The sequence below is a fragment of the Oncorhynchus masou genome, unplaced genomic scaffold (assembly GCF_036934945.1).
Source record: "Oncorhynchus masou masou isolate Uvic2021 unplaced genomic scaffold, UVic_Omas_1.1 unplaced_scaffold_536, whole genome shotgun sequence".
NCBI classification, from domain to species: Eukaryota; Metazoa; Chordata; class Actinopteri; order Salmoniformes; family Salmonidae; genus Oncorhynchus; species Oncorhynchus masou.
Window position 1 is genome coordinate 451,386 of NW_027011770.1, and position 16,057 is coordinate 467,442.

General features: G+C 54.0%; 1 protein-coding gene across 1 annotated transcript in view; it reads right to left on the reverse strand.

The window, feature by feature from the left end:
* The window catches only part of LOC135535953 (EMI domain-containing protein 1-like), a 67,892-nt gene extending 52,457 nt beyond the window's left edge, over positions 1-15,435 (reverse strand). The window contains exon 1 of the mRNA XM_064962357.1: positions 15,332-15,435. Coding sequence (XP_064818429.1) covers positions 15,332-15,334 — 3 coding nt within the window. The 5' untranslated portion in view covers positions 15,335-15,435. The remainder of the gene's footprint in view (positions 1-15,331) is intronic.
* Between the last annotated feature and the right edge of the window lie 622 nt (positions 15,436-16,057).

The following is a 16,057-nucleotide window of genomic DNA, read 5'->3' on the forward strand; positions in this document are numbered from 1 at the left end:
TTCATGGGGAAGAGCTTCATGGGGGAAGAGCTTCATGGGGGGAGAGCTTCATGGGGGGGGAAGAGCTTCATGGGGGGAGAGCTTCATGGGGGGAAGAGGGGGAGAGCTTCATGGGGGGAGAGCTTCATGGGGGGATGAGCTTCATGGGGGTGGAGAGCTTCATGGGGGGAGAGCTTCATGGGGGGAGAGCTTCATGGGGGGGAGAGCTTCATGGGGGGAAGAGCTTCATGGGGGGAAGAGCTTCATGGGGGAAGAGCTTCATGGGGGGAAGAGCTTCATGGAGGGGAGGAGCTTCATGGAGGGGGAAGAGCTTCATGGGGGGAGAGCTTCATGGGGGGAGAGCTTCATGGAGGGGAGGAGCTTCATGGAGGGGGAAGAGCTTCATGGGGGGAGAGCTTCATGGGGGGAGAGCTTCATGGGGGGGGGAGAGCTTCATGAGGGGGAGCTTCATGGAGGGGAAGAGCTTCATGGGGGGAAGAGCTTCATGGGGGGAAGAGCTTCATGGGGGAAGAGCTTCATGGGGGAAGAGCTTCATGGGGGGGAGAGCTTCATGGGGAAGAGCTTCATGGGGGGAGAGCTTCATGGGGGGAAGAGCTTCATGGGGGAGAGCTTCATGGGGGATGAGCTTCATGGGGGTGGAGAGCTTCATGGGGGGGAGAGCTTCATGGGGGGAAGAGCTTCATGGGGGGAGAGCTTCATGGGGGGAAGAGCTTCATGGGGGGAAGAGCTTCATGGGGGGAAGAGCTTCATGGGGGGAAGAGCTTCATGGGGGGAAGAGCTTCATGGGGGGAAGAGCTCCATGGGGGGGGGGAAGAGCTTCATGGGGGAGAGAGCTTCATGGGGGGAAGAGCTTCATGGGGTAAGAGCTTCATGGGGGGAGAGCTTCATGGAGGGGAAGAGCTTCATGGGGGAAGAGCTTCATGGGGGGAAGAGCTTCATGGGGGGAAGAGCTTCATGGGGGAATAGCTTCATGGGGGGGAGAGCTTCATGGGGGGAAGAGCTTCATGGGGGGAGAGCTTCATGGGGGGATGAGCTTCATGGGGGGAGAGCTTCATGGGGGGAGAGCTTCATGGGGGGAGAGCTTCATGGGGGGAAGAGCTTCATGGGGGAAGAGCTTCATGGGGGGAAGAGCTTCATGGGGGAAGAGCTTCATGGGGGAGAGCTTCATGGGGGGAGAGCTTCATGGGGGGGAGCTTCATGGGGGGAGCTTCATGGGGGAAGAGCTTCATGGGGGAAGAGCTTCATGGGGGGAAGAGCTTCATGGGGGAAGAGCTTCATGGGGGAGAGCTTCATGGGGGGAAGAGCTTCATGGGGGGAAGAGCTTCATGGGGGAAGAGCTTCATGGGGGGGGAAGAGCTTCATGGGGGGAAGAGCTTCATGGGGGGAAGAGCTTCATGGGGGGAAGAGCTTCATGGGGGGAGAGCTTCATGGGGGGAAGAGCTTCATGGGGGGGGGGAAGAGCTTCATGGGGGGGGGACAAGGAGACATATCTAACTACCTCAACACCTGTTGGTTTCCATGGAGACATATCCAACTACCTCAACACCTGTTGGTTTCCATGGAGACATATCCAACTACCTCAACACCTGTTGGTTTCCATGGAGACATATCCAACTACCTCAACACCTGTTGGTTTCCATGGAGACATATCCAATTACCTCAACACCTGTTGGTTTCCATGGAGACATATCCAACTACCTCAACAGAAAAGATACCAAGTCCACAGTATTTACTAATCACAAAGATACCATGTCCACAGTATTTACGAATCAAGGATACCATGTCCACAGTATTTACTAATCAAGGATACCATGTCCACAGTATTTACTAATCACAAAGATACCATGTCCACAGTATTTACTAATCACAAAGATACCATGTCCACAGTATTTACTAATCAAAGATACCATGTCCACAGTATTTACTAATCACAAAGACACCATGTCCACAGTATTTACTAATCAAAGATACCATGTCCACAGTATTTACTAATCACAAAGATACCATGTCCACAGTATTTACTAATCACAAAGATACCATGTCCACATTATTTACTAATCACAAAGATACCAAGTCCACAGTATTTACTAATCAAAGATAACATGTCCACAGTATTTACTAATCACAAAGATACCATGTCCACAGTATTTACTAATCAAAGATACCATGTCCACAGTATTTACTAATCACAAAGATACCATGTCCACAGTATTTACTAATCACAAAGATACCAAGTCCACAGTATTTACTAATCAAAGATACCATGTCCTCAGTATTTACTAATCACAAAGATACCAAGTCCACAGTATTTACTAATCAAAGATACCATGTCCACAGTATTTACTAATCACAAAGATACCATGTCCACAGTATTTACTAATCAAAGATACCATGTCCACTATGGGGCTCCCGAGTGGTGCAGAACTTGTTCTTAACTGACTTGCCTAGTTAAATAAATAAATTAAAATTTAAAAACTCCACAGTCTAGTTTGGGAATGTGTTTGAGTGTTTCAACCAGCGTGACCAGGTCATTAGGCCAGGCCACATGTTTCTAACCCTGTCCACCCCATCAGTACGGTCTCTCTCTCTCTCGGTACACCCCTCAGTCCCAGAGGAGACATTCTGGAAGCACCCTGTCCACCCCAACCCCCTTCATACCAGAGACAGAGGTGATGTATCTGCACTTCTATAAATCACTGGGGAGTTCACTGCCTCCACCTCAGCTCTAACCCTGAGCCCTCTCCACCCCGGCCATAACCCCCCCAGCCCCCTAATCCCTTCAGCCCCTGACTCCTCAGCCCTGCTCTGCTGCCTCTCATCCCCTGACTCCTCAGCCCTGCTCTGCTGCCTCTCAGCCCCTGACTCCTCAGCCCTGCTCTGCTGCCTTTCAGCCCCTGACTCCTCAGCCCTGCTCTGCTGCCTCTCAGCCCCTGACTCCTCAGCCCTGCTCTGCTGCCTGTCAGCCCCTGACAAGGCCCTGCTCTGCTGCCTGTCAGCCCCTGACAAGGCCCTGCTCTGCTGCCTTTCAGCCCCTGACAAGGCCCTGCTCTGCTGCCCTTCAGCCCCTGACAAGGCCCTGCTCTGCTGACCTTTCAGCCCCTGACAAGGCCCTGCTCTGCTGCCTTTCAGCCCCTGACAAGGCCCTGCTCTGCTGCCTTTCAGCCCCTGACAAGGCCCTGCTCTGCTGCCTTTCAGCCCCTGACAAGGCCCTGCTCTGCTGCCCTTAGGCCCCTGTCAAGGCCCTGCTCTGCTGCCCTTAGGCCCCTGACAAGGCCCTGCTCTGCTGCCCTTCAGCCCCTGACAAGGCCCTGCTCTGCTGCCCTTCAGCCCCTGACAAGGCCCTGCTCTGCTGCCTTTCATCCCCTGACAAGGCCCTGCTCTGCTGCCCTTCAGCCCCTGACAAGGCCCTGCTCTGCTGCCTCTCAGCCCCTGACAAGGCCCTGCTCGGCTGCCCTTCAGCCCCTGACAAGGCCCTGCTCTGCTGCCTTTCATCCCCTGACAAGGCCCTGCTCTGCTGCCCTTCAGCCCCTGACAAGGCCCTGCTCTGCTGCCTCTCAGCCCCTGACAAGGCCCTGCTCTGCTGCCTTTCATCCCCTGACAAGGCCCTGCTCTGCTGCCCTTCAGCCCCTGACAAGGCCCTGCTCTGCTGCCTCTCAGCCCCTGACAAGGCCCTGCTCGGCTGCCCTTCAGCCCCTGACAAGGCCCTGCTCTGCTGCCTGTCAGCCCCTGACAAGGCCCTGCTCTGCTACCTTTCATCCCCTGACAAGGCCCTGCTCTGCTGCCTTTCATCCCCTGACAAGGCCCTGCTCTGCTGCCTCTCAGCCCATGACAAGGCCCTACTCTGCTACCTTTCAGCCCCTGACAAGGCCCTGCTCTGCTGCCCTTCAGCCCCTGCTCTGCTACCTGTCAGCCCCTGACAAGGCCCTGCTCTGCTGCCTTTCATCCCCTGACAAGGCCCTGCTCTGCTGCCTTTCAGCCCCTGACAAGGCCCTGCTCTGCTGCCTTTCAGCCTCCACATGTCTGGTTGGATCTCCCTTTCAGCCCCTGACAAGGCCCTGCTCTGCTGCCTTTCATCCCCTGACAAGGCCCTGCTCTGCTGCCTCTCAGCCCCTGACAAGGCCCTGCTCTGCTGCCTTTCAGCCCCTGACAAGGCCCTACTCTGCTGCCTCTCAGCCCCTGACAAGGCCCTACTCTGCTGCCCTTCATCCCCTGACAAGGCCCTACTCTGCTGCCTCTCAGCCCCTGACAAGGCCCTGCTCTGCTGCCCTTCAGCCCCTGACAAGGCCCTACTCTGCTGCCTCTCAGCCCCTGACAAGGCCCTACTCTGCTGCCTCTCAGCCCCTGACAAGGCCCTGCTCTGCTACCTTTCATCCCCTGACAAGGCCCTGCTCTGCTGCCGTTCAGCCCCTGACAAGGCCCTGCTCTGCTGCCTTTCATCCCCTGACAAGGCCCTGCTCTGCTGCCCTTCATCCCCTGACAAGGCCCTGCTCTGCTGCCCGTCAGCCCCTGACAAGGCCCTGCTCTGCTGCCTGTCAGCCCCTGACAAGGCCCTGCTCTGCTGCCTCTCAGCCCCTGACAAGGCCCTGCTCTGCTGCCTTTCAGCCCCTGACAAGGCCCTACTCTGCTGCCTCTCAGCCCCTGACAAGGCCCTACTCTGCTGCCTCTCAGCCCCTGACAAGGCCCTGCTCTGCTACCTTTCATCCCCTGACAAGGCCCTGCTCTGCTGCCGTTCAGCCCCTGGCAAGGCCCTGCTCTGCTGCCTTTCATCCCCTGACAAGGCCCTGCTCTGCTGCCCTTCATCCCCTGACAAGGCCCTGCTCTGCTGCCTTTCAGCCCCTGACAAGGCCCTGCTCTGCTACCTGTCAGCCCCTGACAAGGCCCTGGTCTGCTGCCCTTCAGCCCCTGACAAGGCCCTGCTCTGCTGCCTTTCAGCCCCTGACAAGGCCCTGCTCTGCTGCCTTCCAGCCCCTGACAAGGCCCTGCTCTGCTGCCATCACACTTCTTCAATCAATATGTCTTTCAGCCTCCCTCCGCCCTTCACCTCCTCCTGTCATCCTCTCCAACGGTTTAGACAGAGCTGACACCATGTTTACAATCAGTCAGTGTCCTATATCACCATGTTTACAATCAGTCAGTGTCCTATATCACCATGTTTACAATCAGTCAGTGTCCTATATCACCATGTTTACAATCAGTCAGTGTCCTATATCACCATGTTTACAATCAGTCAGTGTCCTATATCACCATGTTTACAATCAGTCAGTGTCCTATATCACCATGTTTACAATCAGTCAGTGTCCTATATCACCATGTTTACAATCAGTCAGTGTCCTATATCACCATGTTTACAATCAGTCAGTGTCCTATATCACCATGTTTACAATCAGTCAGTGTCCTATATCACCGTGTTTACAATCAGTCAGTGTCCTATATCACCGTGTTTACAATCAGTCAGTGTCCTATATCACCATGTTTACAATCAGTCAGTGTCCTATATCACCATGTTTACAATCAGTCAGTGTCCTATATCACCATGTTTACAATCAGTCAGTGTCCTATATCACCATGTTTACAATCAGTTTCCTACAATCAGTCAGTGTCCTATATCACCGTGTTTACAATCAGTCAGTGTCCTATATCACCATGTTTACAATCAGTCAGTGTCCTATATCACCATGTTTACAATCAGTCAGTGTCCTATATCACCATGTTTACAATCAGTCAGTGTCCTATATCACCATGTTTACAATCAGTCAGTGTCCTATATCACCATGTTTACAATCAGTCAGTGTCCTATATCACCATGTTTACAATCAGTCAGTGTCCTATATCACCATGTTTACAATCAGTCAGTGTCCTATATCACCATGTTTACAATCAGTCAGTGTCCTATATCACCATGTTTACAATCAGTCAGTGTCCTATATCACCATGTTTACAATCAGTCAGTGTCCTATATCACCATGTTTACAATCAGTCAGTGTCCTATATCACCATGTTTACAATCAGTCAGTGTCCTATATCACCATGTTTACAATCAGTCAGTCAGTGTAGTATATCAGGAAGCACTTGAGTAGGAAAGGGTAGTAGAGAGAGGATGAGAGCAGTCTAGAGGTTAGAGGTTAGAGGTCAGACAGACTACAGTCTAGAGGTTAGAGAGTCAGAACAGACTACAGTCTAGAGGTTAGAGAGTCAGACAGACTACAGTCTAGAGGTTAGAGTCAGAGCAGACTACAGTCTAGAGGTTAGAGGTTAGAGAGTCAGAGCAGACTACAGTCTAGAGGTTAGAGAGTCAGACATACTACAGTCTAGAGGTTAGAGGTTAGAGAGTCAGACAGACTATAGTCTAGAGGTTAGAGAGTGAGAGCAGACTACAGTCCAGAGGTTAGAGAGTCAGAGCAGACTACAGTCCAGAGGTTAGAGAGTCAGAGCAGACTACAGTCTAGAGGTTAGAGAGTCAGACATACTACAGTCTAGAGGTTAGAGGTTAGAGAGTCAGACAGACTACAGTCTAGAGGTTAGAGAGTGAGAGCAGACTACAGTCCAGAGGTTAGAGAGTCAGAGCAGACTACAGTCTAGAGGTTAGAGAGTCAGACAGGCTACAGTCTAGAGGTTAGAGGTTAGAGAGTCAGAGCAGACTACAGTCCAGAGGTTAGAGAGTGAGAGCAGACTACAGTCCAGAGGTTAGAGAGTCAGAGCAGACTACAGTCTAGAGGTTAGAGAGTGAGAGCAGACTACAGTCTAGAGGTTAGAGAGTCAGACATACTACAGTCTAGAGGTTAGAGAGTCAGACATACTACAGTCTAGAGGTTAGAGAGTCAGACAGACTACAGTCTAGAGGTTAGAGAGTCAGACAGACTACAGTCTAGAGGTTAGAGAGTCAGACATACTACAGTCTAGAGGTTAGAGAGTCAGCGCAGTCTAGAGGTTAGAGAGTCAGACAGACTACAGTCTAGAGGTTAGAGAGTCAGACAGACTACAGTCTAGAGGTTAGAGAGTCAGACAGACTACAGTCTAGAGGTTAGAGAGTCAGACAGACTACAGTCTAGAGGTTAGAGAGTCAGACAGACTACAGTCTAGAGGTTAGAGAGTCAGACAGACTACAGTCTAGAGGTTAGAGAGTCAGACAGACTACAGTCTAGAGGTTAGAGAGTCAGACAGACTACAGTCTAGAGGTTAGAGAGTCAGACATACTACAGTCTAGAGGTTAGAGAGTCAGACAGACTACAGTCTACAGTCTAGAGGTTAGAGAGTCAGACAGACTACAGTCTACAGTCTAGAGGTTAGAGAGTCAGACATACTACAGTCTAGAGGTTAGAGGTTAGAGAGTCAGCGCAGTCTAGAGGTTAGAGAGTCAGACAGACTACAGTCTAGAGGTTAGAGAGTCAGACAGACTACAGTCTAGAGGTTAGAGAGTCAGACAGACTACAGTCTAGAGGTTAGAGAGTCAGACAGACTACAGTCTAGAGGTTAGAGAGTCAGACAGACTACAGTCTAGAGGTTAGAGAGTCAGAGCAGTCTAGAGGTTAGAGAGTCAGAGCAGACTACAGTCTAGAGGTTAGAGTCATAGCAGACTTCAGTCTAGAGGTTAGAGGTTAGAGAGTCAGAGCAGTCTAGGGGTTAGAGAGTCAGAGCAGACTACAGTCTAGAGATTAGAGAGTCAGAGCAGACTACAGTCTAGAGGTTAGAGAGTCAGACAGACTACAGTCTAGAGGTTAGAGAGTCAGACAGACTACAGTCTAGAGGTTAGAGAGTCAGAGCAGACTACAGTCTAGGGATTAGAGAGTCAGAGCAGACTACAGTCTAGAGGTTAGAGAGTCAGAGCAGACTATAGTCTAGAGGTTAGAGAGTCAGAGCAGACTACAGTCTAGAGATTAGAGAGTCAGAGCAGACTACAGTCTAGAGGTTAGAGTCAGACAGACTACAGTCTAGAGGTTAGAGTGAGAGCAGACTACAGTCCAGAGGTTGTAGGGCCTTGTTGTAGGGAAGTCTCAGCTGGGTTAGCTTTCATATTTTAAAACACCATTAACCTACAGCTTTATTACACATCTGATCTGGATCTGGGGATCTGGGCTGAGAGGATATGGGGCTGAGGGGATATGGGGCTGAGGGGATATGGGGCTGAGGGGATATGGGGCTGAGGGGATATGGGGCTGAGGGGATATGGGCTGAGGGGATATGGGCTGAGGGGATATGGGCTGAGGGGATATGGAGCTGAGGGGATCTGGGCTGAGAGGATCTGGGCTGAGGGGATCTGGGCTGAGGGGATCTGGGGCTGAGAGGATCTGGGATGAGAGGATATGGGGCTGAGGGGATATGGGCTGAGGGGATATGGGGCTGAGGGGATATGGGCTGAGGGGATATGGGCTGAGGGGATATGGGCTGAGGGGATATGGAGCTGAGGGGATCTGGGGCTGAGGGGATCTGGGCTGAGGGGATATGGGGCTGAGGGGATATGGGGCTGAGGGGATATGGGGCTGAGGGGATCTGGGCTGAGGGGATCTCGGGCTGAGGGGATCTGGGGCTGAGAGGATCTGGGGCTGAGGGGATCTGGTGCTGAGGGGATCTGGGCTGAGGGGATCTGGGCTGAGGGGATATGGGCTGAGGGGATCTGGGCTGAGGGGATATGGGGCTGAGAGGATATGGGCTGAGAGGATCTGGGATGAGAGGATATGGGGCTGAGGGGATATGGGCTGAGGGGATATGGGCTGAGGGGATATGGAGCTGAGGGGATCTGGGGCTGAGAGGATCTGGGATGAGAGGATATGGGGCTGAGGGGATATGGGCTGAGGGGATATGGGGCTGAGGGGATATGGGCTGAGGGGATATGGGCTGAGGGGATATGGAGCTGAGGGGATCTGGGGCTGAGGGGATCTGGGCTGAGGGGACATGGGGCTGAGGGGATATGGGGCTGAGGGGATATGGGGCTGAGGGGATCTGGGCTGAGGGGATCTGGGGCTGAGGGGATCTGGGGCTGAGAGGATCTGGGGCTGAGAGGATCTGGTGCTGAGGGGATCTGGGCTGAGGGGATCTGGGCTGAGGGGATCTGGGGCTGAGGGGATCTGGTGCTGAGGGGATATGGGCTGAGGGGATCTGGGCTGAGGGGATATGGGGCTGAGGGGATCTGGGCTGAGGGGATATGGGGCTGAGAGGATATGGGGCTGAGAGGATCTGGGATGAGAGGATATGGGGCTGAGGGGATATGGGCTGAGGGGATATGGAGCTGAGGGGATCTGGAGCTGAGGGGATCTGGGGCTGAGAGGATCTGGGATGAGAGGATATGGGGCTGAGGGGATCTGGGCTGAGGGGATCTGGGCTGAGGGGATATGGGCTGAGGGGATCTGGGGCTGAGGGGATATGGGGCTGAGGGGATATGGGGCTGAGGGGATATGGGGCTGAGGGGATATGGGGCTGAGGGGATCTGGGGCTGAGGGGATATGGGGCTGAGGGGATATGGGGCTGAGGGGATATGGGGCTGAGGGGATCTGGGGCTGAGGGGATATGGGGCTGAGGGGATATGGGGCTGAGAGGATCTGGGGCTGAGGGGATATGGGGCTGAGGGGATCTGGGGCTGAGGGGATATGGGGCTGAGAGGATCTGGGGCTGAGGGGATATGGGGCTGAGGGGATATGGGGCTGAGGGGATATGGGGCTGAGGGGATATGGGCTGAGGGGATATGGGGCTGAGGGGATATGGGGCTGAGAGGATCTGGGATGAGAGGATATGGGGCTGAGAGGATCTGGGGCTGATCTTTTATGAGTGTAATGTTTACTGTTAATTTCTTATTGTTGATTTCACTTACAATGCAAACATATGTTTCCCATGTCAATAAAGACCCTTAAATTGAATTGAGAGGAACAGACCAGAGAGAGGGAGGTTGGGGGAGAGAGAGAGAGACCAGAGACCAGAGAGAGTAACCAGAGAAAGGAAGGTTGGGGGAGAGAGAAACCAGAGACCAGAGAGAGAGACCAGAGACCAGAGAGAGAGACCAGAGAGAGAGACCAGCAGACCCGAATAGGGGGGGATATGTATAGAACCCAGAGTATATCAAGGATATATCAGAGAGAGAGACCAGAGACCAGAGAGAGAGACCAGAGACCAGAGAGAGAGACCAGAGACCAGAGAGAGAGACCAGAGACCAGAGAGAGAGACCAGAGACCAGAGAGAGAGACCAGCAGACCCGAATAGGGGGGGATATGTATAGAACCCAGAGTATATCAAGGATATATCAGAGAGAGACCAGAGACCAGAGAGAGACCAGAGACCAGAGAGAGAGACCAGAGACCAGAGAGAGAGACCAGAGACCAGAGAGAGAGACCAGAGACCAGAGAGAGAGACCAGAGAGAGACCAGAGACCAGAGACCAGAGAGAGACCAGAGACCAGAGAGAGAGACCAGAGACCAGAGAGAGAGACCAGAGACCAGAGAGAGACCCCAATAGGGGGGATATGTATAGAACACAGTATATCAAGGGGCCACAGTCCACTGGATAATTCACTGGATTCTTGTGGAAAGAGTTCTACCTGATTTTACTTGGAACCAAAAGGGGTTCTCCTATGGGGACGGCTGAAGAACCCTTTGGAAACCATGTTTATAAGAGTTGAGATAGCAGTTCAACCATCACTCTCTCTTCCCTCCCTCCTCCACTGTCCTGCCCTGTAACCCTCAGCCATCTCTCTCTTCCCTCCCTCCTCCACTGTCCTGCCCCCTAACCCTCAGCCATCTCTCTCTCTTCCCTCCCTCCTCCACTGTCCTGCCCCCTAACCCTCAGCCATCTCTCTCTTCCCTCCCTCCTCCACTGTCCTGCCCCCTAACCCTCAGCCATCTCTCTCTTCCCTCCCTCCTCCACTGTCCTGCCCCCTAACCCTCAGCCATCTCTCCTCCACTGTCCTGCCCCGTAACCCTCAGCCATCTCTCTCTCTTCCCTCCCTCCTCTACTGTCCTGCCCCCTAACCCTCAGCCATCTCTCTCTCTTCCCTCCCTCCTCCACTGTCCTGCCCCGTAACCCTCAGCCATCTCTCTCTCTTCCCTCCCTCCTCTACTGTCCTGCCCCCTAACCCTCAGCCATCTCTCTCTTCCCTCCCTCCTCCACTGTCCTGCCCCCTAACCCTCAGCCATCTCTCTCTCTTCCCTCCCTCCTCTACTGTCCTGCCCCCTAACCCTCAGCCATCTCTCTCTACCCTCCCTCCTCCACTGTCCTGCCCCCGTAACCCTCAGCCATCTCTCTCTCTTCCCTCCCTCCTTCACTGTCCTGCCCCCTAACCCTCAGCCATCTCTCTCTTCCCTCCCTCCTCCTCCTCCACTGTCCTGCCCCCTAACCCTCAGCCATCTCTCTCTCTTCCCTCCCTCCTCCACTGTCCTGCCCCTTAACCCTCAGCCATCTCTCTCTCTTCCCTCCCTCCTCCACTGTCCTGCCCCCTAACCCTCAGCCATCTCTCTCTTCCCCCCTCCTCCACTGTCCTGCCCCCTAACCCTCAGCCATCTCTCTCTTCCCTCCCTCCTCCACTGTCCTGCCCCCTAACCCTCAGCCATCTCTCTCTCTTCCCCCCCCCTCCTCCACTGTCCTGCCCCCTAACCCTCAGCCATCTCTCTCTCTTCCCTCCCTCCTCCACTGTCCTGCCCCCTAACCCTCAGCCATCTCTCTCTTCCCTCCCTCCTCTACTATCCTGCCCCCTAACCCTCAGCCATCTCTCTCTCTTCCCTCCCCTCTCCATGTGCCTGTGAAACGAGGAAATTACAATTCTTGACGCCAGCATTCCCCCTCTCTCTCTCCCTTTCTCTCTCTCCGCAGGGCTGACCTTCCTCAGATGTTTGAGGTAAACACACACACACACACACACACACACACACACACACACACACACACACACACACACACACACACACACCTGGTTAAGCCCGTATCTCCTTCAAAAAGAGCCCTTCAGTCCCCCAGTGAGCACAGTAAGGTCCATACTACAGTTAACTCAGAGAGGAGGGGGATCAGTACTGAGGAGACTGTCTGCCCCAAACCGTCTGCCCCAAACTGTCTGCCCCAAGGCCAACAGCACAGCCAGTCAACCCCACAGAGAGGCACGTATCTGCAGCAGGCAGCGTTTAACAGACATTCACATGCTCACAGCACACACACACACACCTCAGGACACACAGCAAGGAAACACACACACACACACCTCAGGACACACAGCAAGGAAACACACACACACACACACACACCTCAGGACACACAGCAAGGAAACACACACACACACACACACACCTCAGGACACACAGCAAGGAAACACACACACACACACACACCTCAGGAAACACAGCAAGGAAACACACACACACACCTCAGGACACACAGCAAGGAAACACACACACACACACACACCTCAGGACACACAGCAAGGAAACACACACACACACACACACACACACACACCTCAGGACACACAGCAAGGAAACACACACACACACACACACCTCAGGACACACAGCAAGGAAACACACACACACACACACACACCTCAGGACACACAGCAAGGAAACACACACACACACCTCAGGACACACAGCAAGGAAACACACACACACACACACCTCAGGACACACAGCAAGGAAACACACACACACACACACCTCAGGACACACAGCAAGGAAACACACACACACACACACACACACCTCAGGACACACAGCAAGGAAACACACACACACACACCTCAGGACACACAGCAAGGAAACACACACACACACACCTCAGGACACACAGCAAGGAAACACACACACACACACACACACACACACACCTCAGGACACACAGCAAGGAAACACACACACACACACCTCAGGACACACAGCAAGGAAACACACACACACACACCTCAGGACACACAGCAAGGAAACACACACACAAACACCTCAGGACACACAGCAAGGAAACACACACACACACACACCTCAGGACACACAGCAAGGAAACACACACACACACACACCTCAGGACACACAGCAAGGAAACACACACACACACACACCTCAGGACACACAGCAAGGAAACACACACACACACACACACACCTCAGGAAACACAGCAAGGAAACACACACACACACCTCAGGACACACAGCAAGGAAACACACACACACACACACCTCAGGACACACAGCAAGGAAACACACACACACACACACCTCAGGACACACAGCAAGGAAACACACACACACACCTCAGGACACACAGCAAGGAAACACACACACACACACACACACCTCAGGACACACAGCAAGGAAACACACACACACACACACCTCAGGACACACAGCAAGGAAACACACACACACACACACACACACCTCAGGACACACAGCAAGGAAACACACACACACACACACCTCAGGACACACAGCAAGGAAACACACACACACACACCTCAGGACACACAGCAAGGAAACACACACACACACACACACACACACACACACACACACCTCAGGACACACAGCAAGGAAACACACACACACACACACACACACCTCAGGACACACAGCAAGGAAACACACACACACACACACACACACCTCAGGACAAGCCCTTGAGGAACATCCACCTTTGTGACAACACCTATTCAACCTTAAAGTCAACACTGTATTCAGACTGCATTTCCCTCACAGGCTCTTCCACGATCCTGACTCTCTCTCCTCTCCCCAGTAGGATTATCTAACACAGAGGTCTGTCCTGTCCCACCCTGTCCTGTCCTGTCCCACCCTGTCCTGTCCTGTCCTGTCCTGTCCCACCCTGTCCTGTCCCACCCTGTCCTGTCCTGTCGTGTCCTGTCCTGTCCCACCCTGTCCTGTCCTACCCTGTCCTGTCCCACCCTGTCCCGTCCCACCCTGTCCCGTCCTACCCTACCCTGTCCTGTCCCACCCTGTCCTGTCCTGTCCCACCCTGTCCTGTCCCACCCTGTCCTGTCCTGTCCTGTCCCACCCTGTCCCGTCCCACCCTGTCCTGTCCCACCCTGTCCTGTCCCACCCTGTCCCACCCTGTCCTGTCCCACCCTGTCCTGTCCCACCCTGTCCTGTCCCACCCTGTCCTGTCCCACCCTGTCCTGTCCCACCCTGTCCCACCCTGTCCTGTCCCACCCTGTCCTGTCCCACCCTGTCCTGTCCCACCCTGTCCTGTCCTACCCTGTCCTGTCCTACCCTGTCCTGTCCCACCCTGTCCCGTCCTACCCTGTCCTGTCCCACCCTGTCCTGTCCTACCCTGTCCTGTCCCACCCTGTCCTGTCCTACCCTGTCCTGTCCCACCCTGACCTACCCTGTCCTGTCCCACCCTGTCCTGTCCCACCCTGTCCCGTCCTACCCTGTCCTGTCCTACAATGTCCTGTCCCACCCTGTTCTACCCTGTCCTGTCCCACCCTGCCCTGTCCTGTCCCACCCTGTCCTACCCTGTCCTGTCCCACCCTGTTCTACCCTGTCCTGTCCCGTCCTACCCTGTCCTGTCCCACCCTGTCCTGTCCTACCCTGTCCTGTCCCACCCTGTCCCGTCCCACCCTGTCCCGTTCTACCCTGTCCCGTCCTACCCTGTCCCGTCCTACCCTGCCCTGTCCCACCCTGTCCTGTCCCACCCTGTCCCACCCTAACCTGTCCCGTCCTAACCTGTCCTGTCCCACCCTGTCCCACCCTGTCATGTTCCACCCTGTCCCACCCTGTTCTACCCCGTCCCACCCTACCCTGTCCCGTCCCACCCTGTCCTGTCCCACCATGTCCTGTCCTACCCTGTCCTGTCCCACCCTGTCCCGTCCCACCCTGTCCCGTCCCACCCTGTCCCGTCCCACCCTGTCCCGTCCCACCCTGTCCCGTACCGGTAAGATAAAGCCATCACACAGCAACACCTCCTCAGACAAAACTCCATGCAGCTCAATGTGTGTGTTCAGTGTGTGTTCGTGTGTTCTGTGAGAGTGTGTTCAGTGTGTGTGTGTGTGTTCTGTGTGTGTTCTGTGTTCTATGATTGTGTGTTCAGTGTGTGTTCTGTGTGTGTTCTGTGTGTGTGTGCGTTCAGTGTGTGTGTGCGTTCAGTGTGTGTGTGTGTTCAGTGTGTGTGTGTGTTCAGTGTGTGTGTGCATGTTCAGTGTGTGTGCGTGTTCAGTGTGTGTGTGTGTTCAGTGTGTGTGTGTGTTCAGTGTGTGTGTGTGTTCAGTGTGTGTGTGTGTTCAGTGTGTGTGTGTTCAGTGTGTGTGTGTGTTCAGTGTGTGTTCAGTGTGTGTGCGTGTTCAGTGTGTGTGCGTGTGTTCAGTGTGTGTGTGTGTGTTCAGTGTGTGTGTGTTCAGTGTGTGTGTGTCCACTCACCATAGTGTATCTAGTATGTCCTCTGTAGTAGTGTATCCTGGGATCATTGTCCTCAGTATTCCTCAGTGAATGAGTCTCTCTGCTGCTCGACCTCCTTCCAAATCGCTGCAACGACCAACTACTGCTTTCACACACTGCAGCGACGAGCACACGCTACGACCCGCCCACACGCTACGGCCCGCCCACACCAGGCCCGCCCCCTCAGACCCAGGTCCGCCTCTCTGCCTGTCAGACAGTTTGTTGTGTATGGCCCGGTGCCCCGGGTGGGAGGAGTTTGCACCATTTCACACCATTGAAATGTCTAACCAGCCGGAGGAACTGGGCCTCTATTCTAACCTAGGGTTACCTGATCCAGCTAAGAATACTCTGTCTGTCTCTCTGTCTGTCTCTCTGTCTGTCTGTCTCTGTCTGTCTCTCTCTCTCTGTCTGTCTGTCTCTGTCTCTCTCTCTCTCTGTCTGTATGTCTGTCTGTCTCTCTCCCTCTGTCTCTGTGTCTCTCTCTCTCTGTCTCTGTGGCTCTCTCTCTCTGTCTCTGTGTCTCTCTCTCTCTGTCTCTGTGTCTCTCTCTCTCTGTCTCTGTGTCTCTCTCTCTCTCTGTCTCTGTGTCTCTCTCTCTCTGTCTCTGTGTCTCTATGTCTCTGTCTCTGTGTCTCTCTGTCTCTGTGTCTCTCTCTCTCCCTACCTCTCCCTCAACGTGATGAAGACAAAGGAGCTGAACCTGGACGA